A 24,673-nucleotide genomic window follows, 5' to 3' on the forward strand; every position below is an offset into this window, starting at 1 on the left:
AAATAATAGCTAAGAGATACCGCTCCTGACACACAGCTAACATTTAAAATGAGCAACTTGGGCCCTAGTGGACATAGGCAGGTCCCCATCACCATTTCCCACAGAGGAAATAGAAAGAGCCAAGTTGGACATAGGGTTCATAGCCCTGCAGGTAAAGCTGCTGACCACTCCTAAATATTGTTGTAAACAATTCCATATAAAAATAATAACACAACAGAGAATAGCCTCTGGTGCCTACTGATGTAAGGGAGAGAATCTGGACCTTCTATCACCCTGAAGACATTTTTTAAAGAACTTAGAAAGGGACAGAAAGACATATACAAGATCGTATGATTTGGGATGATAAAAATTAAATGACTATGTTAATTGGCAAAGGTAATATTACTGGGAGTTGGTTCTTAGGTTTTTAACTGCCAATTGATTGAAAAAGCATTTATTAAGCACTTGCTCTACTCTTCAAGGTGCAGGAAGCACAGGTCTGCTATGCATAACTAGGTGAACAATGAGGAGCCTGAGGATGGCCCACACTCGGGGAGGGTCTGAGCAGACATCTTTGTCCAAATGATTCTGAGCTGGCATTTGAGATGTCAATGCCATTAGAGATTTCAAAATCATACTTCAGAAAACACACACACACACACACACACACACACACACGAAAGATGAAGGGGAACGTGTACAAAGCGAAGAGTTTCAGGAGGTCCTTGGCTACTTTGGAAAATTGCAAGGAGCCCAGAAGACCAGCACCAGAGCCAGGGACTTTTGATTCTCTAAGGGCACAATGGTTTAAGTCGGAAGGCCCCCTATACCCATCACAGGAGTCTGGATGGCAGGCAGGGCCAAGACTTTGAAATAAAGAATCTCAGTGGGTTTACACTCCAGGTGATGGTTTCAGGAGCAGTATGAAAGACAGGGGAGGAACCAGGTTGAGAGTGTCAGTGAGGAGAGAGCAGATCTCTAGAAGAGGTCTGGGTGAAGATATTCTGGATCTTGGAGCAGATGCCATGAACAGTAAGGAGGCATCCTGCTAGGTCTGGGCCCAGGGTTACCATATTCACAGAAGGATGACGGAGGAAAGAGATGTGACGACTCTTAGTTTCTCTGTGAGCCGGGGGTTGGGGGGGGGCATGGGGGGAGGTGTTCACATGCAGACATGAGAACAGAGTGGTAGAGAGTGGGGTTAACTTTGGAGGAAGAGGGTGCTGGCTGGTGGCTAGACCTGAGCTAGCCTCAGCTACTAGTTAGGCCTAAAGAGAAAGTGGGACAATGAAGTGATCCTCTAGAAGGAAGAAGAAAAAGTGCTTGAAGGCTGGGAGGATGATCTAAGCACCTCTAAGTCATGTGGCCTTGGTCGAGAATCATGTGACAAGAAGTGGAGGAAGAGTCAAGAGGGCCTGGGATAGGTGGGGGCTGAGGGGCCTGAGGAGGGAAAGGATCTAGCCAGAGAGGATACAGCTGTAAACAATGAATGATACCAGGAGCTTGGATGAACTGTCTCCTGTAGCCAGGAGAGCCTCCCCATAGGCACCTTGCCTCTCCCAGAAGAACCACCCACTTCTAAGATGGTCCAGGGAGATTAAGACATCCTCCTACAAGCCACCTCACAACTATGCTGCAGAATGTAGGAGCCAGGGATGCATCCTACCTTAGGAAGGCAGAGAGGTGTCCTGGCCATTAGGTCTCAGCCTGGAGGTGGGGATTCTCCAGGAAGGAGAACCAAAGGCACTTAATGGAGATCAGAGGCTATACAGGGCAGGAAGATGCTGGATTAGGACAAAGGAGGGGTTAGGTGAAGCTGGAGCTGAGATGGTACTGCAGAGTAGAGATCAAAAGGGAAGAGTGGGCTAAGGGTAATGAAGGATCTATCCAGCGTTGCAGACCGAGGCTTGGTCAGGAGGTGGCCTGGAACAGTTACTAATGCTATTCCACTAACCCCAGGATTTGGCTCTACCTGCAGCACCAAGGGATCAATTAATTTTTGACCCTTTCTACAAAGAGAAACTAAAATGGCCCCAGGAAAGGGCTCTGCCAGCTTCGAGAAAGAAACTCTTCCGATTGCTTCTGTGAGGCTAGTGGTGGACTCTGGAAAATGAAGGGGAGGGATGCATAATTGAACACCATCCCCAGTCATTATATCATTAGTGCGGCAAACACAAGGCAGATTAATATGCTGTCTTGAAACAAGTGAACTGTAATAATTACACAGGACACACTTAATATGAGATCCAGACTAGAAAAGTCTCCTTTCATTTTGAGCAAAGGCATTCTGAACACTACAATCTAAGGAACACCTCCATGGCCTAACTAGCCAGTCACAGACTCCGGATGACTGCTGCAGTGACTGGGGCAGCTGGGAAGGTCTGTGATGAGGCTGGATCTCGTCAGCTTAACAAGGCCCATTAATAACTCACTGGCATTTCTATTTTCTAAATTGTCTTGTGTGTCTTCCTCCCCTGTCAGGCAGCCGGGCAGGAGAGCTACTGAGTGCCTTCTAAATTTATTACATATCTGTTTTCCTAGATTACACGTGCTGTGACTTGGTTGTAAAACTAAAGGAATGTGAGAAGCATGAAGACCCCACTGTCACACCTGAGCCCTCACCAGCAACCCCCTCTCCATCAACCCCAGAGGGACCACGGAGCTCTGACCCATCGGAAGATAGTTATGAGCCTCTGCTGGCAAGCTCTATGACTTTGCAGGTAAAACTTCTGACATATCCCCATCCCAGCTTAACTCTAGTAGAGGGGAGGTCTCTCCTGAGGAGTGTGGCATGCACCTGACTTCACTTCTGCCTATGACTCCTAGTCTTTCTGTCTGTCACTCTGACCCTTCCCTGATGTTTTCTAAACTTCTCTTCTGCTATTTGCCTCATGGAAACAATACACTTGACTTCCCCAAGTAAGAATAAGGATTGTTGGTACTACCAACCATGTCAATGACTATGGCAATAAAAGGGTGCCCAGACATCACATGGGGTCATATCACATTTGATTTTTCAAAAGACCCCTATCAGATGAGAGCCCCTAAACATCCCATAGTCAGATGAGGGTGCACAGCTTTTGAACAATTCTGAAAGCTTCCCAAGTTGTGTGTTCATGAGCTGAAGGCCATGGGAGATATTTTTTTAGCTGCTCCTCTGGTTAGAGAAGTAACATGCATATATTGATCAAAGTTATAACATTTAACATGGCAGATGACCTCAGAGAAAATTGCTGCTACTTGCACACTGTGCAATTACATACACTTTCTGGGAAGGCACTTGCTATGGGGTGCAACTCCCCACAAATATAAAGGAAGCTCACTGCTGCATCCCTGGACCTTAATGAGCCTGTGAAAAACATTTAGGGTGTCCCCAGAATCCCAAACTTCAAGACGTCATCAGATGCATGAGCAGTAACACTGCAGCCACACTTGAACCAGCAAGGGCATCCTCAGGGAGTTTATCTTCAGCCTTGACCCTCCCCTAAGCACATTTAGTCACTTACTCAGTAGCTAATGGCTAGCATTGCCAAAGAGACTCCTTTATCAGTGCAGCTTCCAGAGGCCCAAGCATGAATGCAGATGGAGCTCATGATGTGTTCCTCTCTGAGCCCTCAGTGAGCAGGGAAGGGACTAGGACCAAAGGACACTTCAACCCTGCAGCACACCCAGCAAGCCTGTCCTGAGCACCTGCCATAGGCAGACCCAGGACAATGCCTGTGAGAGCTAAGTAAATGAGATGCAACGTGTGTCTCTATTGCAATGTTTCTCAACCTGTGAGTCATGACTTCTTTGGAAGTCAAATGGACCTTTCACTGGGGTGGCCTAAGACCAACAGAAAATACAGATGTTTATATTATTCATAATAGTAACAAAATTATAATTATGAAGTAGCAATGAAAATCATTTTATGGTTGGAGGTCACCACAACATGAGAAATTGTATTAAAGAATGAAGCATTAGGAAGGTTGGGAACCACTGCTCTACAGCCTAGCATGGAGACAGTCATGTGGGACCCATTCTTGCACAAGGCAGTCTGTGAGGTACTGTGATGCTCTGGTTGACCTTAAAGACTCAGTAAGGCCTACTAGAAGTGGGTATGGCTGCCATCAATACTGCTATTAATAGAACAATTTTAGGCAAAGATATTCAAGAAATAGGAAGTTGGGAGAATGAATGGTATCAGGGGATAAGTGTGAACTTATACTGCTGAGGGTCAGCACATTGTCTACTAAGCTACCTTGAACCTTGTTGTTTATATCTGTCTAATATAAATAAATACAGCAGATTTCAGAATCACTGCAGGGATTCATAAAGAGGATGGGCATAAGTGACTTCCCCAGTGTCTCCCATGGTAGTCCTGTGTGGCTGGTCTTTGCTACTTTGTGGGCTCCCCACCATTTATCCTCCTGCCACCCAATTTCAGGCCCTATCTCTAGGTAGGAGAGAAAGGATAGAGGGGACAGAGAGAGATAGGGATCCCTGATTCTAATTTCTTTCTTCTTGTTTCTTCTTTGAGCACAACTGCTAACAAATCACAACAAGTCCACGTATTAGGGCTCTAGCATTTATATATCCTATGAAAGTTCCCAAAATAAACATCACACAATTTCATAAACTATCTGCAGCTGGAAAAAACATACCTCTGCTAGAGCATGAGGCAAATCATAGTCATCTGCTGTGGAGAGTCCAAAGCAGCCCTGCATCCCTACTCTTGTGATTAAAATGGAAGCACATTTTTATAACATTTCCAAAATTCTAAAATGTCACTACAGCCCTGCACATGTTTCTTTGAACAAGGAGATGTGAAGCTGTCCTATGAAGCTCATAGAACCACTCTGTATAGCAAAGCCTTCTACCTCTATCTATCCAGGAGAAGTAGTCCTCTTTAGTGCACACCAGGGAACCATTCCTGTATTCTTAAGACTCTACCCCCAGCAGGAATGAGTATGCACATTTCTAGCACCTGCCTTCTAGCCCCACCCATGTCTCTTAGAATATGGAATTACAGAATCCTGAGATTTGGGTTCCTCGGCAGTGAGTAGCGGCTTGGTAGCATGAATCAGCAAACAGGCAGATGTTGACTGTACCCAGTGGCTTCAGTGCTAGTTATTTCTTGGTCCTGATACAATATGTTTTGTGTTGCTGTCTAGACTGACCTCCATTTCCTTGTCATCCATGTGACCATACCATCTTTATACATGGTTATGGGGGTCTGGGGGTTGGATTTGCACTGTAGCTTTTGCCATAGAGTGTTGCACTCTTGTCTCCTATCGAGTAAATCAGATGGGTGTATTGCTACCTTGTCTCCCTTCTCTTAAAAACCAAAGTCTGTTCTTTGTTCCAATTAGGAAGCACTGGAAGTCCATAGACCTCAGTTCATTTCTCGCTCACAAGAACGGCTGCAAAAGCTTAAGCACAAGGTACAGCAAAGGAAAACCCAACAAAAGGAGAGCATGGAGCAGAAGCAGAGCCTACTTCCTGTCCGCGCCAACAAGAAGCAGTTCACCATTCCCCATCCTCTTAGCGGTAAGCTGCAGGTGGCTCGGGAGGCCTGAACAGACAGGGGACAAATACTCTCCGGCCTGGAGCCTTCACTGAAGGGATGATGATTCCAAATTACGCCACTGGCATGCACAAACTTCAGCATCCTGAAGCAGGCTCTGGGAGCCAGCTCATTTTGAGAGGTTACATATGGGCATGCAACTCAGCAGAAATAATTTGGGACACAAATTCACCATTGTAACTGGGAAAGGAGCCACACCACTGTAGGAGCCAGGATAGCGAGTTCAAATTCTTGGCTCCTAATAGAGGCTTGCAAGTGATCTCCCTTGCCCTTTATAGATTGCAAAACAGACCTGGGGCAAGAAGTTGACTCCAGCTTGTTTGCATCAACATTTGTCATTTGGAGACCTCTTCCTGCTGTGAGCTCAGAGGAAGGATGGCCAGCTTGCCCAGCACAGTAAGGTTAGGGTCAAGATGATCCTGAGAGGAAGGGCACTCACTCACTCACCCACTCACTCACTCATAGAAGAAGGAGTTAGTAGGAACTTTTTCTAGGCCCAGCCCCATGTTGGAGTATCACTGGGAATATCACTGTGAGCAAGATGACCTCAGGTTTTTTTTTTTTTTTAATTTTCATAGACCCTCATAAATAGGCCCTTGAACTAGCAAGAATAACAAGAGATGAAGGCAAGGACCAGGGACATCAGAATACTTGTATAGGGCCTGCCAACCCAAATCTTAAAATTTGAGGGCTTGGAAAAGTCTCTGGTTTATGAGTGTGAATACAGAAATAAGAACTACTCTCTTCTTAGGAAAATGTTTTGGCCCCCAGGATGTGAAATCATAGTATGATTCTGAGTAGAAGTCCTCTGGGGATCATAGCATATTGAATAAAGTGCAGCTTAGCAAAGCTTACCAAGGTCTCAAGAGGAGGGGGAAGCAGGGAGAGAGAAGAAGGCTTCTGTAATTAGTTCCTATTAGACTCCCTTCTGGGTAGACCGACTTCTTCCTGCATTCAGAGCACTTTAAGAGAGCCTTCTAGAGACCCCAGCAAGAACACAGTTGAATGCCTTGTTTTCATTCAAGGGATCTGGCAAGTTACCTGTTGCTTCCATCCATGGCACATTCCAGAAAGATTAGAAACAGAAGCCAACCAGACAGATGTGCAAAGAGCTGGCCCATCATACTAGGTGTAGGACACAGGCTTGATCTAGGTATATTCTCTAGGAGACTGTTTAGTTCTGGCTCAACAAAGAACATCTGTTTCAGGCACAGATATCTCAAGGCACTGTGAAGACCAGATCCCAACCACAGTGGAAGTATCCCCTTGGCACCGTCATTCATATTGGGTAGAAACGATGTCACTTAGTCAAAAGAGTTAGGCTACTGACAATGTAACTTGGTCAAAAGAATTGGGCTACCGACACTGATGTCAACAGATAAGCACAATATGGACGCAGGCATACCCAAGCTAACATTGGAAAATCTCAGTTTTCAGCCTTTGGTTTGTGTAAGAAGAAGCAGACAGATGGCCATAGGGAACTTCTTCAGGATAGTGATGTATCTGTTAACTTTATATCACTATGACAAATACTTGAGACAAATCAACTTCAAAGGAGAAAGGGGTTGATTTAGGCTCAGTTTTTGAAGTTTCGGGATGATTGGTTAACACCATTGCTTTATGGCAAGGCAGCGATGCACAATGAACAATGAGATGTGCAAAGTGGGACAAAGCTGCTTATCTTGTGGCAACCAGGAAGCAAATGAGAGAAGGAAAAAAGAGACCAGGGTCTCATAGTCTCCTTTAAGGGCACACCTCCAGTGACCTGAGAATGCCCACTTTACCCCTATCTCTTAAAGTGTCTGCTACCATCCTGCAGCTCCAAGCTAGGCACCGAGCACTTCACACACAGGAGGATGCTATAGGTCCAAACTGCAGCAGCTGTCAATGCTGAGCTTTTCCTCTCCTGAGTAGACCTTCTAGCTGCGCCATAGTGATGGCCACAGTATCAGAGCGGGTATGGCCTTTGCATGCCTGCATTTCTCTTCTGGCATACTGTAAGAAATTGCTACATGCATGCTGGTTTAAGACCATGGGCATGCATTCTCTCAGAGTTCTGGAGATCAGGGGTCAAAATTAAGGTACCTTGAAGGGCCATTCTTGTCTGGAGGCTCAGAATAGAGCATGCGTGTCACATCTCTCCCAGCTGTGGTGGCTTCTGGCCATCCCTGGTGCTCCTTGGCTGGTGAGTGGCCCCTGTAGTCTCTGCCTTTGTCTTTGCATGACCTTCTTCCTATCTGTGTGATCTTGAATCCACATTTTCTCTTTTCATTCAAAGCTAAATTCCACCCATCCAGTATGGCCACATACTAACTTGATTATATTTGCAAGGACCATATTTCCAATGACAAGGTCAAAAGAAGGTCACAGTCACAGTTTGAGGAATTTGGACTTGAATGTATCTTTTGTATGTGGGGGGCATGCAACACTGCTTGCAACATCAGCCAACTTTGATGTTTTTCCCAAAACAAATATCCTTATAAGTTCATGTGCTGTAAATGAACATTTTAAAATTGTATATAATAATAAAAGGGACCCAGGCTAGATGCATAGTATTATATAACCAAGTTACCTTCTTATTCCCCCAATTCCAAGACTGTCCTGGCCACTGGAATGCTCTTTGGGGGCCTTGATCAGCATGGATTTTATGGCCATTCCAACTGTCCCTGTGGTATGGACGTGTTGAGGAGAGCTTTATTTCCATGTTTGTTTGTGTTAGGTCAGTTAGATCAGACAATTCTTGAAACTAGAGCTTTGTATAAGCTCAGGCTAGTGAGAGGGAATGTTTAAGGCCCCATTAAACAAGTCTACAGTACGCATCTTGTCTTCAGCCTGTCTGCTGGCAAGATGATAAAAGCAAAATGCAGATGTTTCCTTACATGCTAAATTAGATCATAAATCATGTGTGTGAACGAGCCCCGGCTGCAGCATTGAGACGTCTAGTGGAAGGAAGGTTCAGGTTTGCTTTTCCACGCTGGGGTAACTGCCTCTGATCAGGAACCAGCCAAGCAGTCTTGGCTCAGGGACAGACCTGAGTTTCAGGTGGGAGCTCTGGCAGCTGACAAGGCTGGGAGAGGCAGGTCCCTGGATTTGCAGGAGCAATGACGAAAGGGACCTGGGGCCAGCTGTTTCATGTTGTCTTGAAGCAGCCTTGGAGGCTCAGGGGCAGATGATGGTGTATGTGTGTGCATGCATATGTGGGTGTAAGTGCTAATTAGGGCTAAGGGTCCCTGTCTGAAGGGAAGGAAAAGCTTTATGAGCAGTTGGGGGTGACAGAGGGTGCATGAAGTAGCTTTATAAATTCTTGGCAATAGTCCCCAGCTCCTAGCCGGGGAGTTTCCCATTGCCTGGAGCTGACTGGAAACTAAGCAGGTGGGTTCTGGAACAGGGTGGGTGGGGAGGAAAGTGCAGGAATGAGAAGTGGCTGGAAGATCCTCAGTCTAACTATGGTTATAGGGTTAAGGGAGGTGGGAGAGCCAGAAATCAGTTCAAATTAAAAATTATGGGGAGAGGGGTGGGAGGGAGGCTAAACGGTATGAGTTTGGTCTTCCCCAGAGGTCAGAAGATGGGGCAGCTTGCTGTGGAGAGTAGCTGCAGGCCAAAAACAGTACAAACAGAGGCTAGGAAGATCCTGGTGTGTAGGCATGTAGAAGGGGTCTTAGGTGGAATCATAAGTAACATACGGCAGTTATTGAGCTGTGTGAGAAAAGCTGAGACTATCGATCCCCCCGGCCTGTGGGCTTCTGCCTTCTTCCTAGGTCAGCACTCTTGTCAACTCTAGTCACCCGGGGCTATAAGCAAGCATCAACTCTTCAGCCATGTGTGGACTGAGTCATGGACAAAAGCTAACTGTAACCCAAGGGCTGAGAGTTTTGGAATTAGCTGTGGCTTCTTTCTTTCAGATAGAACCCAAAGCAGACTAACCTGTGTGCATGGGGGGGGGGGGGGTGCCGTTGGCGGGCGGTGGGAAGCGTCAAGTACTATGGCCACATGGGCACCCACGGTGAGCAGGGTTTGTATGTGCACCAGGTGGTCGCAGCTCTTGCTGCACTCCATTGATACACCGGGGACTTCATCCTGTTCTCGCTGCAGCTCCTCAAGCTTGGCCTTGAGCATCTTCCACTGGAGTCTCAGGTTCTCCCTGGCCATATCCCCATCCTTTCCAGATCCCTACCAGCCTATCTCTGCCTCTGGCTCCCTAGTTAATCTCACTTTCTACCTTAACTCCTGAAAAGATGGCAAGATACTTGATGTGGCACCCTGTCTGACCTGACATCCACATCCAGTCTTTTTAAATATTTACCTCTAAGCTCTTTACCTTGATGGGTGGCCTGGTGTGTGGAGGCTTTTGCTTCTCCACCCAGTTCTTTCTTAAACGTGTGTCCTTACTCTTATTTCAGTGTTAAGCCTTAACCTGGCAGGGACCTGACACAGCCACATGGCCTGGCTATTACTTTAGCTCCTTTCCCATACACTCCTCATGGCCTCCTTCCACACCTATTTCAGTTAAGTTGTGTATCTCACCCTTAGGCATGCAGAAAATCCACCAGGAGCATCTGCTTCCAGAAGCCTCTCTTCCCTCAATGCTCCCCCTGCCATCTGCAAACTTGGAATTCTTATTTACTTACAAATATCCTACTTGTCAGGGTGCAGGGGGACTGTACCAGAAGCATGGGTGACCACGTGGCTTACCAGCCTCCCTGCTGAATCTCACAGATCAGGTGGACTTCATCTGAATTGTGTTATCCACACCTCCCAAGGTGAGCCAAGGCAGAGCCTTTCAAATCACGGACCAGTAGAGAGACGGAATTATCCAGAAGGCACTTGCAAATTTCCTTTCCCAGAAGATGGCTGATAGTTCTTGGCTGGAGCCAGTATTAACATTGCTTTGCCTTCTCAGAACACCCAGAGGGAGATGTGACTCAGTTGATAAGTGATAACAGCAGCCTTGGGTCACCACAACTCCTGCAGCCAGCCCAGCAGGGCTGAGGCACCCTCACTTCTGCCTCAATCTGATCCCCTGAATGTTTTCCCATAAAATGCTGAGAGAAATATTTGTGGTCAGCTCTCCCAGTATTAACCACAGAGGAATTTTAAAATGTGCTTATCAGAGAAAAGTAAAATTTTCTTTATCAGCTCACAGAGAAAACAGGAAGCAGGAGCTACTTGAAGACTTCTGGTTCAGAGCCCTTCATAGGCAGCCTTTAGAAACTGCAATGGGTTGCCCTATGGCCTTGTTTCATTTTTAAAAGAAGTTTACGTTTTTTTTTTTTTGTTGTTGTTGTTGGAGGTGTAGGAAGAAAAGACTAGTTCTCATCTGTTGGTTAGAATTAGCCTTGCTGGATGAGGTCATTCCCAATCACAATCATAAAAAGTAGGATCTCTGCTCTGCAGATGGTGGGGAAAAGGGGCTTTATGAGTGATTTGTCCAGTGTTCTGGGTTTTGTTTTCCAAATGACTTCCTTCGTGTCTTACGAGACACTTAAGTAATAAACTGTGCAGAAACTCCAATGAAATAGTTTATGAAGTTCATCAATATTGCATAGATCTCCATTTCTTATGATTCTCAAAACAAAACAAAACAAAACAAAACAAAACAAAACAAAACTGGAGAATCCTAGAATCCAAGCAAAGACTGATAAAACTACTGTTTGATTAGCAAGGGTTTCAGCAGCTTGAGGGCAAGGTATGTAGTGCATATTTAAACTTACTTAAGAGCACATGTATTTTGTTTTAGCTTTACTCTAGTATAGTTGATGAAAACTATACAAACTTATGATGTGCACTCTCCCTTCATAAAGAAGCATGCTTCAAAATAACTAGATGGCTTTGGGGGACTCAGCCAGCACCTACCTACTTAACCTTTTGTCCGAGGACCATTGTCTCAGCTATCTTTTTTTTTTTTTTCCTAAATTCTTTGTTTACATTCCAAATGCTTTCCCCTTCCCTGGTTCCCTTCTCCCCATATGTCCCATATGCCCTCTTCTCTCCACCCATTCTCCAATCACCCCCCCTCCCTTTTCTCTGTCCTGGTACTCCCCTACAATGCTGGATCAAGCCTATCCAGGATCAGGGCCCTCTCCTTACTTCTTGTCTCAGCTATCTTAAGATCAAATGCTTTCCATACTCTCTGGCCACCTTGGTGTACAGTAGGTCTTCAGAATGTTCCTCCATTTAAGTAACCCAGACTTTATCCTTTCTAACCATCCTTTCCCAGGCCACTCCACCCAGCCCGGGGAAACCTGCATTCTAGACTGCATGTCTGCGAGTGCCCAATGTTTGTTTTTCTCAGCCTATTTCATTTAATACAAGGGTCATCCATGTTGTCTTTGCTATTTCTCTTTTAAAACAACAAAAAGTAAATGAAAATAGAGCTAAGACTTTAAATCCTCCAATAGATAGATAGATAGATAGATAGATAGATAGATAGATAGATAGATAAAAATAAACCTAAGCCATCTCTCTATCCTACCAGTCTCATTTTCATGAAGTCCTCTGCTCACTATATATCGCTGTTACAAACAATATCATATATAGACATATCTTATATGTTATACAAGTATCATTATCTATATATGTATTATTATATATTGTTATAAGTGATGCAGCAATGGAAACAGGAGTGCAGGTGTCTCATCAATATACTGGTGTGGTTTCCTTCGAAATGCAAGGAACAAGACACCATACAGTGTGAGTGCCACATTTACCGACAGTTCTTTTTAGTTTTTAGGGAGTCAATTCCTATTAACAGTGTGTAAAGGTCCCTCTTCATCACCCCTCTCCAGAAGCTCTGGCAATAATTTTTCCCATAGCAGAGATGTGGTGGTATCTGATTGTGGGGTCAGTTTGTATTTTCATGTAGTTGTATATTGTGTATTGTTTATTTTTGTTTTGTTTAAAAAAAATCCCAGCCATCCAATTTTACTAGCATCTGAGGAGCTAGATGCTGGGGTGAAAACCTGCTAGCTTAAAATGCACTAGCAATAAAAGCACTGCCAACTCCCCCAGTGTCCCAGAAGGAAGACGCCCTTTCTCCTCCTTCTCTACACTGTCTTCAGTCCCCTTCAACTCAAAGACCCTCCTTTCTCTTTCCTTAGTTTTCTTGTGCTCACTCCCTCTCACCTGGTTGCTTGCTCCACCTCTTGACCTATGACCTATTGTTGATTTTACTTAGCTCTTGTTTACAGAGAGGATTAAAGGTGTGTGCTAGGGCTGAGTCACACTACCAAGATGGTTTTTGCAGTCCACAATCTGGAGGTTCACAATGTGATCAAATATCCTGCAACAACAATTTCAAGCATATTTTTTCATCTATTTAATGGCCACTTGGGGAATGGCAATTTTCACATGTTCATTGTCAAGTTCTTTTCTTTATGTTGTTGGATTGGCTTCCTAATATGTTTTAAAAATCAACCTTTTATCAAATGTATGGTGTACAGATACCTTCTCCTGTCTTACTGGTTATCTCTGTACTTGGTTGATTTTTCTCTTGGCTTCACAAGATGTTTTAATTAGAATCCTCCAACTAAATTTTTTCCTTGTGTTTTGAGAGTCATAATCCAAAAATGCTTTGTCTGCAGCAGTGTTCTTGGAGCCTTTTCCAAATGTTTTCTTAAGGTGGTTTCATTCTTGATGATTCCGAGTTTAAGTCTTTACTCCATTTTGAATTGATGGTCTGAGATAAGAGTCTAGTCTTATTATTCTGCATAGGTCAACATCATTGATCAAAGAGTTTGCCCTTTAGTCCACTGTGTATTTACAATAATTTTTGTCAAAGATCAATTGAACAAAATATGAAGCGATTCCTGGGTTCTCTGTTCTGTGGTCTATGTCTGTCCTAATGCCAGAGCCATGCTGTTCTGACTACTCTTGCTTTATGGTAGGATTAATGCCAGGTAGCATAGAGCCTCTAGTATGTTCTTTTACTTAAGATGCTTTTGTCATTCTATGTGAATTTTAGCATTTTTTCCTGTTTCTGTGAAAAAAATGTCATTTTGGGAATTGTATAGGTGATGCATTGGATGTATAGATTATTTTGAGTCCAGTGAATATTTCAACAATGCTCTTCAAATTATTGTCAGGTGATTTTTTCATATGTTAATGTCTTTTCCAATTCTTTCTTCAGTACTTTATAGTATGAACCTTTCCTAGCCTACTTAAATTTATTTCTATTTTCATTTTGGGTGAAGCTATTAGTATGGGACATTCTTGATTACTTTTCCATCCATTTTGTTGATAACACATGGAAACAATAGTGATTATGTGCTGAATCCATGCCTTAGTCTATCAGTCTTAGCTGCCATCTTTAGGAGTTCCTCCATGATAAAATCATGGGCTCATCATACAAAGATAATCTCACTTTCTGGATGCCTATTGTTTGCCCTGTCTAACTGCTCATATCTAACTCTATAGACAGCAGAAGCCGTCCAGTTCCTGACCTTAGTGGGGAAACTTTAAAGTGTGTGATGTTGGGTGTGGCCTTAACTTGGTTTGTCACCTCTGACCCGCATGCTGAAGTATATTCTTTTTATTACTTCATATCTTAATATATTGAGCTTTGTTTTATTATGACAGAATGTTGAAATTTGTCAAATAATGTTTTTTCTCTTTGGTTCTATTAATAGTGTGCATCACACCACATAACACACACACACACACACACACACACACACACACACACACACCAGGGAAAAGTTCTATTTGACAGGTGAACAAGTCTTTAAATCTCTGGGTGATACTGAGTTCTACTTACTCATCTCTTAGTTCATCACAGCGGGTTGATCTGTATTAAATTTGTCTAGTTAGACACTAAGGTAACACAACCACTTAAAAATTAATTTGGAAGTACTCTCTTCAGTTGTCTAAAAGTGCCAGGAAGGCTTCTGTTGGATCTCACTGAGCTTTTTGCTAAAAGTCAACAGTGAGGACCCCAGGCTTCCCCTTGATGGCATTCTTTTGTTGTTGTTTGTTTGTTTGTTTGTTTGTTTTCTTTTATGTTTCTTCTTGAACATCTTCACTTGCTATTACTCTGTCCTTCCTTTCTCTTTCTTGACTTATCCTTGGTAGATTTTCACTTCCCAGGAATTTATGCCCTCCTTTATATCCAGTTTGTAGATATAATTATATACAGTTGTCTCTCGTGGTCCTTTGTATCCGTTGCAATGTCTCCCCTAATTTCTGATTTCATTCCTTTGAGTGTTTTCTTTTTTTAGTGTAAAGGTTTGTCAATTTTCCTTGTCTCAAACCCACATATTTTTAAAAGGAATATCCACCCCTACAATACATACCCTGTGTGTGTGTGTGTGTGTGTGTGTGTGTGTGCGCGCGTGCTTGCCTTTGAATGCATGTGGGAGAAAGATGACAACTTTGCAAACTCTATTTTCTTTCCTACTACCTTTACCTAGGTTCTAGCAATGGACTTCAGGTCATCAGGCTTTCTGGCAAGCACTCTTTAGCTGCTGAGCAATCTCATCAGCCCTCAAACCCAACCCTTTGTTATCTTTATCCTTTGCATTGTTTTTCTAATCTTCATTTCACTTGTTTCTGCTTTGATTGTTGCCATTTTCCCTTCTACTAACTTTGGCCTTAGTCTAGTCTTCTTTATCTGATTCCTTGTGGATAATGTTACATCTTTTGAAATCTTCATGGGTGTAGGCATATGAACTTTTCTCTTAGGGTTGTTTCTGCCAAATTCTGTGTGTATTGGTATGCTGTTCCACTTCTGTCTTCTGATATTTAGTCTCCTTTGCTCTCTTCTTGAGATCATTGGTTGTGCTAATGCATCTTATTTAATCTCCATGTATTTGTGAACTTTATATATATATATATATATATATATATATATATATATATATATATATATATATATATATATAAAGAAAAATATAAATGTTCTATATTCTTTGTTTACAATCCAAAAGCTTTCCCCTTTCCCAGTTCCCCACTCCCCATATGTCCCATAAGTCCTCTTCTCTCCATCCATTCTCCTATCTTTCCCCCTCCCTTTTCTCTGTCCTGGTACTCCCCTACAATGCTGGATCAAGCCTTTCCAGGATTAGGGCCCTCTTCTTCCTTCTTCATAGGAATCATTTGATATGCTAATTGTATCTTCAGTATTCAGAGCTTCAGGGCTAATTAATATCCACTTATCAATGATTGCATTCCATGTGTATTCTTTTGTGATTGCATTACCTTGCTTAGGATGATCTTTCTTACAGTTGATTTCACCTTATAGTACTATGGCTGTAGTCTCAAACTTACTGAGGCATGGCATGCCTGTGACCAAACATAATCTGTCCCAAAACAGAGACACAGAGACTCAATGGCTTTAGAGAAGAATATGGTTGGGGGTAGAATGTTATATATATATATATATATATATATATATATATATAATCTGTGTGTGTGTGTGTGTGTGAGTGAGTGTATCTGTTAGGTACATTTTATTTAAAGGGTAGCAAAGTTGAATGGTTGAATGTTCCTGCACTGATTTTTCTGTCCTTTGAAGGCATCCACCTTTAAAAGTAAGATCTTGTAGTCCCTGTATTGTATGGCTCTCTCATCTATTGTCATAGTATTATTTATTTGATACATTTGGGTATTCCAATGTGTGCATGTGTGTGTGCGCCCATACATGCATGTGTATGTAATTATTTTATACTCTTCATATATTACCTCCCGATCTTTAGTAGTATTTCTCTATATCACACCATTAACCTATATCATTATATAAACCATCTTGACTCTCTCCCCATGTTTAGCTTGGTCTATTTCTTCTGATCTAAGGAGAGCCTCTCCTGGACCCTTTTGGTCTCCCTTTACATGGAGCATCTTTTACATTGAAATCTTACTGGTCTATGTACCATTAAAGCCACAGCAAATTCTAATAAGAAGTTTACAAATCTGTCTTGTTTTATATTTATTATTTATATTTGCATCTATTTTTATTCTCTTAGGAGAAGGTCTTGTTATACACTGCACTAGAAATCCTCCTGATTCTTCTACCAAGTACTAGGATCACAGACCTGTGCCACTAAGACTGGCTTGTTTTAATCCATGCATTCACTCCATGACTTTTCCCCCCTTATTTTATGTTTATGGGCATTTTACTTGCATGTGTGCACGTATCACGTACATGCAGTTCTTGAAAAGGCAAGAAGAGGGAGCCAGATCCCCTGAGACTAGAGTTATACATCCTTGTGAGCTGCTATGTGTGTGCTAGAAATTGAACTCTGGTCCTCTGGAAAAGTAGTCGGAACTCTTAACCACTGAGCCATCTCCTCAGCGCCCACTCTGACATCTGGTAGGTGATTTAATTCATTTACATTCCAGATAATTGGTGAAAAGTCAGACCTTCCTGCTGTAATTTTGTTAGTTTCTTGTTTCTTACTTTTTATAGTTTCTCAGGGTTTTTCCTCCCTTGCTGTCTCCTATGCTGATGGTTTTGTAGTGATGGATTTTGTCACTGTGCTTTTTGGCTACTTTTTTTGGCTCTTTTTCTCTACCAACCTAACTCCACCATAATCCCTTCCAATCTCCCAATACTAGGTAGGAGAGAAAGAAGAATAAAGGGGAGATGGGGTGTCAATCTCTTTAGACTACTATTTGCTGATTATGAGTGTTGAGTTCCTTGGAACAAGTCCAACCTTTGTAATCAGGGTATCTCCAACCAACAGTCGGCAATCCAGCAACAAGCAACCACCACCACCAGCAGCCAAGGAACAGCCTTGTGACTCTTTTATACCCTCTGAAGAGTAAACTGTCTTCAGCTGGCAAAATCATGACCCTGCCAGAGCATGAGACAAAGGATAGTTAGCTACTGTAAACAATGAAGCAGCCCCATATTTTACACCTGGATTGAAACAAAGACATATTCATATAACATATCTGTATTTTTAAAGAAACCCAAATTCTCACTAGAGGATTTGACTCTTTTTTGTTTTTAAATAACATTTCCATCTATTCTTTGAGAATTTTATAGTGATCATTTTCATCCTCCTCTCAATGCCTACCCATCTCCCTACCCATCCAACCTCTGTGTGTGCGTGCGTGCGTGCGCGCGCGCATCTGCATCTACATCTTTGTGCCTGTGTGCCTTTTAAACCCATCAAGTTCGTTTGTATTGGCTGGCTACTACTGGGTGTGGGGCCTGCCCTGGAGTGTAGTTAATATACCAAATGTCACTTCATTGGTATAATTAACTTTCCTTTTCCAAGCAGCAAGTAAATGCCAATAGCTCATTAGCTTGTGGTAGTTCCTTGGCTCCACCTCTCCTGGCTTGCTCATGCTACAGGCCTTAAGCATGCTGTTACACTCACTATGAATTCATGTGTGCACCTGCCTTGTTGGGTCTGCAAAATGCTGTTTCCTTAGAGTCATTCTCTACCTCTGGCTCTGACCATCTTCCTGCCCCATCTTTTGCATAGATACCTGGACCTTGAAGGGAGAGACGAGGTATAGTTGTACCATTTGGAGACGAGCACTCTTATTCTCCGCATATTGACCAGTTGTGGGTCTCTGTTAGTTTCTATCTACTGTAAGAACCAGCTTCTCTGATTGTTTACACTCATCTGTGGGTATAGCCACCACCAATTCCTTTCTATTATTTCTCACACCTGCTGATTGGCTTTCAATGTAGCTACCTGAGTCTTACAGTATTATAACAAGCTCCTTAAATTAATAGTAATTCAACTTTACTTGGTTATAGAAACTATGTATTTATGAAGCTTAAAGGGCCCCTGGTATAATCTTAGTACTTGGGATATGGGATGGGAAGATTGATATGTCTCAGAAATATCGACCCTCCCCAAAATCCCTCCAGCTACATCTATCTCTATCTCTATCTCTATCTCTATCTCTATCTCTATCTCTCTCTATCTCTCTATCTCTCTCTATCTATATCCATCTATCTATATCTATATCTATATCTATATACATAAATATAGATATACAGATATAGATATAGATAGATAGATATAGATATAGATATAGATATAGATATAGATATAGATATAGATATAGATATAGATATAGATATAGGAGAGAGACATGGTTTCTCTGTGTACTCCCTCTGTAGACCAGGCTGCCCTCAAACTCATAGAGATCTGCCTGTCTCTGCCTCCTGAGTGCTGGTCTTAAAGGCATGAGCTATTACCACTCAGCTAATATTTTTAACTCCTCACTACCAATTTGGGGGGGGGGGTTGGTGCAATAAGTTACATATTTTATAGTGCAATTTCCTTAGCTTAGCTATATTTTAATTACCTCTTTCTCTTAACCTATTAGAGGTATGAATCACTTTCACTGCAACATTATATGCTGATTTGTGCTGCCTAAGTACTTTCTCAGTGATTCTCATACCATGTGTTTTCCCATCACTAGTTTGAAGCCTTTCATTTCTGCATGAAGAATGTCCTTTGCCATTTTTGGCAAAGCAGGATAAGTGAACTTATTCTTTTGTTTTTGTATATATATATATATATTTAAATTCTATATTCTTTGTTTACATTCCAAATGCTTTCCCCTTTCCCAGTTCCCCCCTCCCCATATGTCCTATAAGTCCTCTTTTCTCCATCCATTCTCCAATCATTCCCCCTCCCTTTTCTCTGTCCTGGTACTCCCCTACAATTCTGTATCAAGTCTTTCCAGGATCAGGGCCCTCATCTTCCTTTTTCATGGGAATCGTTTGATAAGCTAATTGTGTCTTCAGTATTCAGAGCTTCTGGGTTAATTAATATCTTCTTATCAATGATTGCATTCCATGTGTATTCTTTTGTGATTGGGTTACCTCGCTTAGGATGATATTTTCCAGTTCCAACCATTTGCCTAAAAAAATTCATGAATTCATTGCTTTTAATTGCTGAGTAGTATTCCATTGTGTAAATATACCACATTTTCTGTATCCATTCCTCCACTGAGGGACATCTGGGTTCTTTCCAGCTTCTGACTATTATAAATAAGGCTGCTATGAACATAGTGGAGCATGTGTCCTTATTGCATGCTGGGGAATCCTCTGGGTATATGCCCAGGAGAGGTATAGCAGGGTCCTCTGGAAGTGTCATTTCCAGTTTTCTGAGGAACTGCCAGACTGATTTCCATAGTGGTTGTACCATCTCACAATCCCACCAGCAGTGGAGGCATGTTCCTCTTTCTCCACATCCTAGGCCAGGCGGTGGTGGCACACGCCTTTAATCCCAGCACTTGGGAGGCAGAGGCAGGCAGATTTCTGAGTCCAGGCTAGCCTGGTATACAGAGAGAGTTCCAGGACAGCCAGGGCTACACAGAGAAACCCTGTCTCAAAGACAAAAAAAGAAAAGAAAAGAAAAGAAAAGAAAAGACAAAAGAAAAGAAAAGTGAATTTATTCAAGGAAAGCATTTATGCATTTATTTCTAGACTGCTTTGTCCAGTAAAGTACATTGGGTTAGCAATTGTTTGTTGGTTTTTGTTTTGTTTATTTTTGGAAGTGGTTTAGCATTTTTGCTGAGGTTTCTCTTTTAGCCTTTGGAATATGACATTCTGTTGCCTCTTGGCAACTGATTTTTTGGATGAGAGATCTGAATGCCCTGGGATGTGTAAGAATCTTCTTTCTCTGTTTACTTCCAAGATTTTATGTTTGTTTTGGGGAGTTGAGTCTGACTGAAAGGTTTGTGTTCCCTGTACTTAGCATTGTTTCTTTCAATAAACTCTGCCCATTTGTCTTTCTCATCTTAGAATCTTGTGATACAACATTTTAGGTGTTTTAATGATGTCTCCTAAAACATGTAGAATTTCTCTATTCTCTTTTATTCATTTTTATGACAAGATAATTTTAAATATCCCATTTTGAAGTTCAGATTCTTCTGTTTAATACGTCTGATTGCTACATTTTTCATTTCATTTATGGTAGTTTTTAGCTTCATAATTACAGAGCTCCCTCTTTTTTTTTTTTTTTTTTTTTTTTTTTGGTTGTTTCCTCCTCCCTCCCCAAGACAGGGTTTCTCTGTGGAGTCCTGGCTGTCCTGGAACTCACTCTGTAGACCAGGCTGGCCTCGAACTCAGAAATCCACCTGCCTCTGCCTCCCAAGTGCTGGGATTACAAGTGTGTACCACCATGCTCGGCAGAGCTCCATCTTTTAAAAGAACATTTCAATCTGGTTTACTATTTTGCTCATTTGTTGTTTTCCTAATTTCATTGAACTGTTTGTGTTCTCGTAAACTACAGTACAATTACTTCAATTCCTTTTCAAGGGATTTCTTTAGATCTCTGAGTCTTTGTTGTCAGCTGCTGGACAATGGTTGCATTCTTTGTAAGAGTACACTTCCTTTATGTGGAGGTCCTTGATCCATTTGGATTTGATCTTAGTACAAGGAGACAAGGATGGATCAATTCGCATTCTTCTGCATGCTGACCTCCAGTTGAACCAGCACCATTTGTTGAAAAGGCTATCTTTTTTCCATTGGATGTTTTCAGCCTCTTTGTCCAGGATCAAGTGGCCATAGGTGTGTGGGTTCATTTCTGGATCTTCAATCCTGTTCCATTGGTCCTCCTGCTTGTCACTGTACCAATACCATGCAGTTTTTAACACTATTGCTCTGTAGTATTGCTTGAGGTCAGGGATACTGATTCCCCCACACTTTCTTTTGTTGCTGAGAATAGTTTTAGCTATCCTGGGTTTTTTGTTATTCCAGATGAATTTGATAATTGCTCTTTCTAATTCTGTGAAGAATTGAGTTGGGATTTTGATGAGTATTGCATTGAATCTGTATATTGCTTTTGGCAAAATGGCCATTCTAACTATATTGATTCTACCGATCCATGAGCATGGGAGGTTTTCCCATTTTTTGAGGTCTTCTTCCATTTCCTTCTTCAGAGTCTTGAAGTTCTTGTCATACAGATCTTTCACATGTTTGGTAAGAGTCACCCCAAGATACTTTATACTGTTTGTGGCTATTGTGAAGGGGGTCATTTCCCTAATTTCTTTCTCAGCCTGCTTATCCTTTGAGTATAGGAAGGCCACTGATTTGCTTGAGTTGATTTTATAAACTGCCACTTTGCCACATAAAGTCAGACACTCTGAAGCTAACAGAAAAGAAACTGGGGAAGACCCTTGAGGACATTGGTACAGGGAGAAAGTTTCTGAACAGAACACCAATAGCATATGCTCTAAGATCAAGAATTGACAAATGGGACCTCATAAAATTACAGAGTTTCTGTAAGGCAAAGGACACCATCAAGAGGACAAATCGGCAACCAACAAATTGGGAAAAGATCTTCACCAATCCTACATCAGATAGAGGGCTAATATCCAATATATATAAAGAACTCAAGAAGTTAGACTCCAGAAATCCGAACAACCCTATTAAAAAATGGGGTACAGAGTTAAACAAAGAATTCTCACCTGAAGAACTTCGAATGGCGGAGAAGCATCTTAAAAAATGCTCAACTTCATTAGTCATTAGGGAAATGCAAATCAAAACAACCCTGAGATTTCACCTTACACCAGTCAGAATGGCTAAGATTAAAAATTCAAGAGATAGCAGGTGTTGGAGAGGGTGTGGAGAAAGAGGAACACTCCTCCACTGCTGGTGGGGTTGCAAATTGGTACAACCACTCTGGAAATCAATCTGGCGGTTCCTCCGAAAACTGGGCACCTCACTGCCAGAAGATCCTGCTATACCACTCCTGGGCATATACCCAGAGGATTCCCCACCATGTAATAAGGATACATGCTCTACTATGTTCATAGCAGCCCTATTTATAATTGCCAGATGCTGGAAAGAACCCAGGTATCCCTCAACAGAAGAGTGGATGCAAAAAATGTGGTATATCTATACAATGGAGTACTATTCAGCCATTAGAAACAATGAATTCATGAAATTCTTAGGCAAATGGATGGAGCTAGAGAACATCATACTAAGTGAGGTAACCCAGACTCAAAAGGTGAATCATGGTATGCACTCACTAATAAGTGGATATTAACCTAGAAACCTGGAATACCCAAAACATAATCTACACATCAAATGAGGTACAAGAAGAAAGGAAGAGTGGCCCCTTGTTCTGGAAAGACTCAGTGAAGCAGTATTCAGCAAAACCAGAATGGGGAAGTGGGAAGGGGTGGGTGGGAGGACAGGGGGAGAGAAGGGGGTTTACGGGACTTTTGGGGAGTCAGGGGGGGCTAGGAAAGGGGAAATCATTTGAAATGTAAATAAAAAATATATCGAATAAAAAAAAAGAAACAATTCCTAAAAAAAAAAAAAGAGTACACTTCCTTAGATTTTCATTTTTTTCTTGCTGTGTATTAATGTGTGCACATGTGGTAGAACTTAGCTCTGGGGTTAGAGGTATTAATCTCTGTGGATAGGTATATGGAAATTAAGGGGGTGCCTGTGCCACCTCTGGATCCAGTGACAGCACAGTGAAGTAAGCCTGTGTAGCTGTTAGTTGAGGTTGGTCCTACCAGAGATTTCAGCAGCCCTTGTCTATTAGGGCAGCACAGGCTGCAGGAGTCTTCCTGGTCTGTCGTTCTACTGAGGAAGCCACAGATAAGGAACCTCTCTTGGTACTTAGTCTATTTTACAGAAGTATTGGAAATAACATTATTCATGATGCTGTGCATGGATCCAGAGTCTTACAGACAAGCACATTTGGAGGGACCAAAGACCAGAACCTGTGTATATTCCAGAAAATGTAAGTTGTAGAGAGAATCTCTTATAAGCACCACCTGTCAATAAAAAACCATACAGCCAATGAGGTGAGGTAGAAAATAGGAGGTGGGATATCTGGCAGGGATAGAAAGAATTTTGAGAAATAGGAGCATGGAAGATTAGCCCCATAATGCCAAGGAGAGTGATGTAAACCACACAACTGAACTTAGGTTAGTATAAAAGGGACAGTAAGTTAAAAGCAAGTCAGAGAACAAGCAGTAACTTATGGTCGAAGCATTTATTAATAAATAATTAGTTTCAGAATTGTTACTGCTGGAAATTAAGCGGTTGGGAAGAAAAATTAGATTTTATATATGCCAAACTGTATAATAATAATAATAATAATAATTTTATTATGTAATTATTAGTAATAATAATTACTATTATTGCTAGTAGCAGCAGGAAAGCAGGGTTTTGCGATGTGGCTTTGACTGACCTGGTGGTACTCTGTAGCCCAGGCTGGCACTGTATTCATGGCAGTCCTCCTGCTCCAGTTTCTTCTGTGCTGGATTACAGGTGTGTCACCATACCTAGCCAGATTTTATTTTATTGATGAAGATTAAATTCCATCCAATGGGCACCGATAATTTTGGAAAATGCAGATTATCTCTAATGATCCTGTAGTTGTCTTTTCTCTTTTCCTCAGTGTCCTCCAGTCCAATGCTTCCTACAGTTCCAGGGCAAGACCCATGTCTCTTAGAGTTATTTTGACAAGTGTTTGTGCTACTTATCCTGTTAAAGGCACTTACAAGTCCTGCAGTAAAGTATTTAAATCTATTTCACCTTATTTTTCCCTAAACATCTTTAACCTTGGACTGTCTCAAAAGTCCACTTTGGAAATATTGTTCTGTGATTTGTTATTTGTTTGTTTATAGCCATTATGGTTACTAAAGAAGCCCCCAACTGGAGCTGCAATTTTATATTTTTCCTTGGAAATTTAGAACAGTGAGGAAGTGTTCCTATTGTCTGCCTGGGATGCTTTGGTCCACCAATGCCTGGAATGAGGGCTGGAGCCCTCGGGACTGTCTGGGCAGCAGACAGTGTGGGGCCTGTTTCTATCTATAACTGGCTTTGCCTCATTCTGGAAGGTGGCCTAGAACTGTGTCCATGCTGGCTCCTGTGCTATCTGTGATGATGCCCAGCATGGAGTCTTCTGGAATACGAAGAGCCTGTCACAGAAGTGCTTTAAAAATGGTCTGCTATGAAATAAGCACAGAAAAGAGAGAAGCCTGCCAGACAGAGCACAACTTGAGCTGACACAACGACCGGGAGAAGGACAGAGCCCTCACGTAGGCTGTTTCCCATTCACATGGAGCCCTGATGCTGTGTTGTCTGTCCTGGCACGGAGAGCTTCCATGATCACACAAAGCACAGCTCCTAGATTCAGCCAATGGAAATGTTGAATACTGGTGTGTCTGTTACTTTCCTCATTCCTGCGATCAAAT

The 24,673-nt window shown here is 42.2% G+C and overlaps 1 protein-coding gene across 1 annotated transcript in view; it reads left to right on the forward strand.

Moving 5' to 3' along the window:
• The window catches only part of C1H10orf90 (chromosome 1 C10orf90 homolog), a 102,159-nt gene that overhangs the window by 66,435 nt on the left and 11,051 nt on the right, over positions 1-24,673 (forward strand). The window contains exons 5-6 of the mRNA XM_052174473.1: positions 2,521-2,699; positions 5,331-5,508. Of these exons, the coding sequence (XP_052030433.1) occupies positions 2,521-2,699; positions 5,331-5,508 (357 nt within the window). The remainder of the gene's footprint in view (positions 1-2,520; positions 2,700-5,330; positions 5,509-24,673) is intronic.

Source organism: Apodemus sylvaticus, chromosome 1 (genome assembly GCF_947179515.1).
Source record: "Apodemus sylvaticus chromosome 1, mApoSyl1.1, whole genome shotgun sequence".
NCBI lineage: Eukaryota > Metazoa > Chordata > Mammalia > Rodentia > Muridae > Apodemus > Apodemus sylvaticus.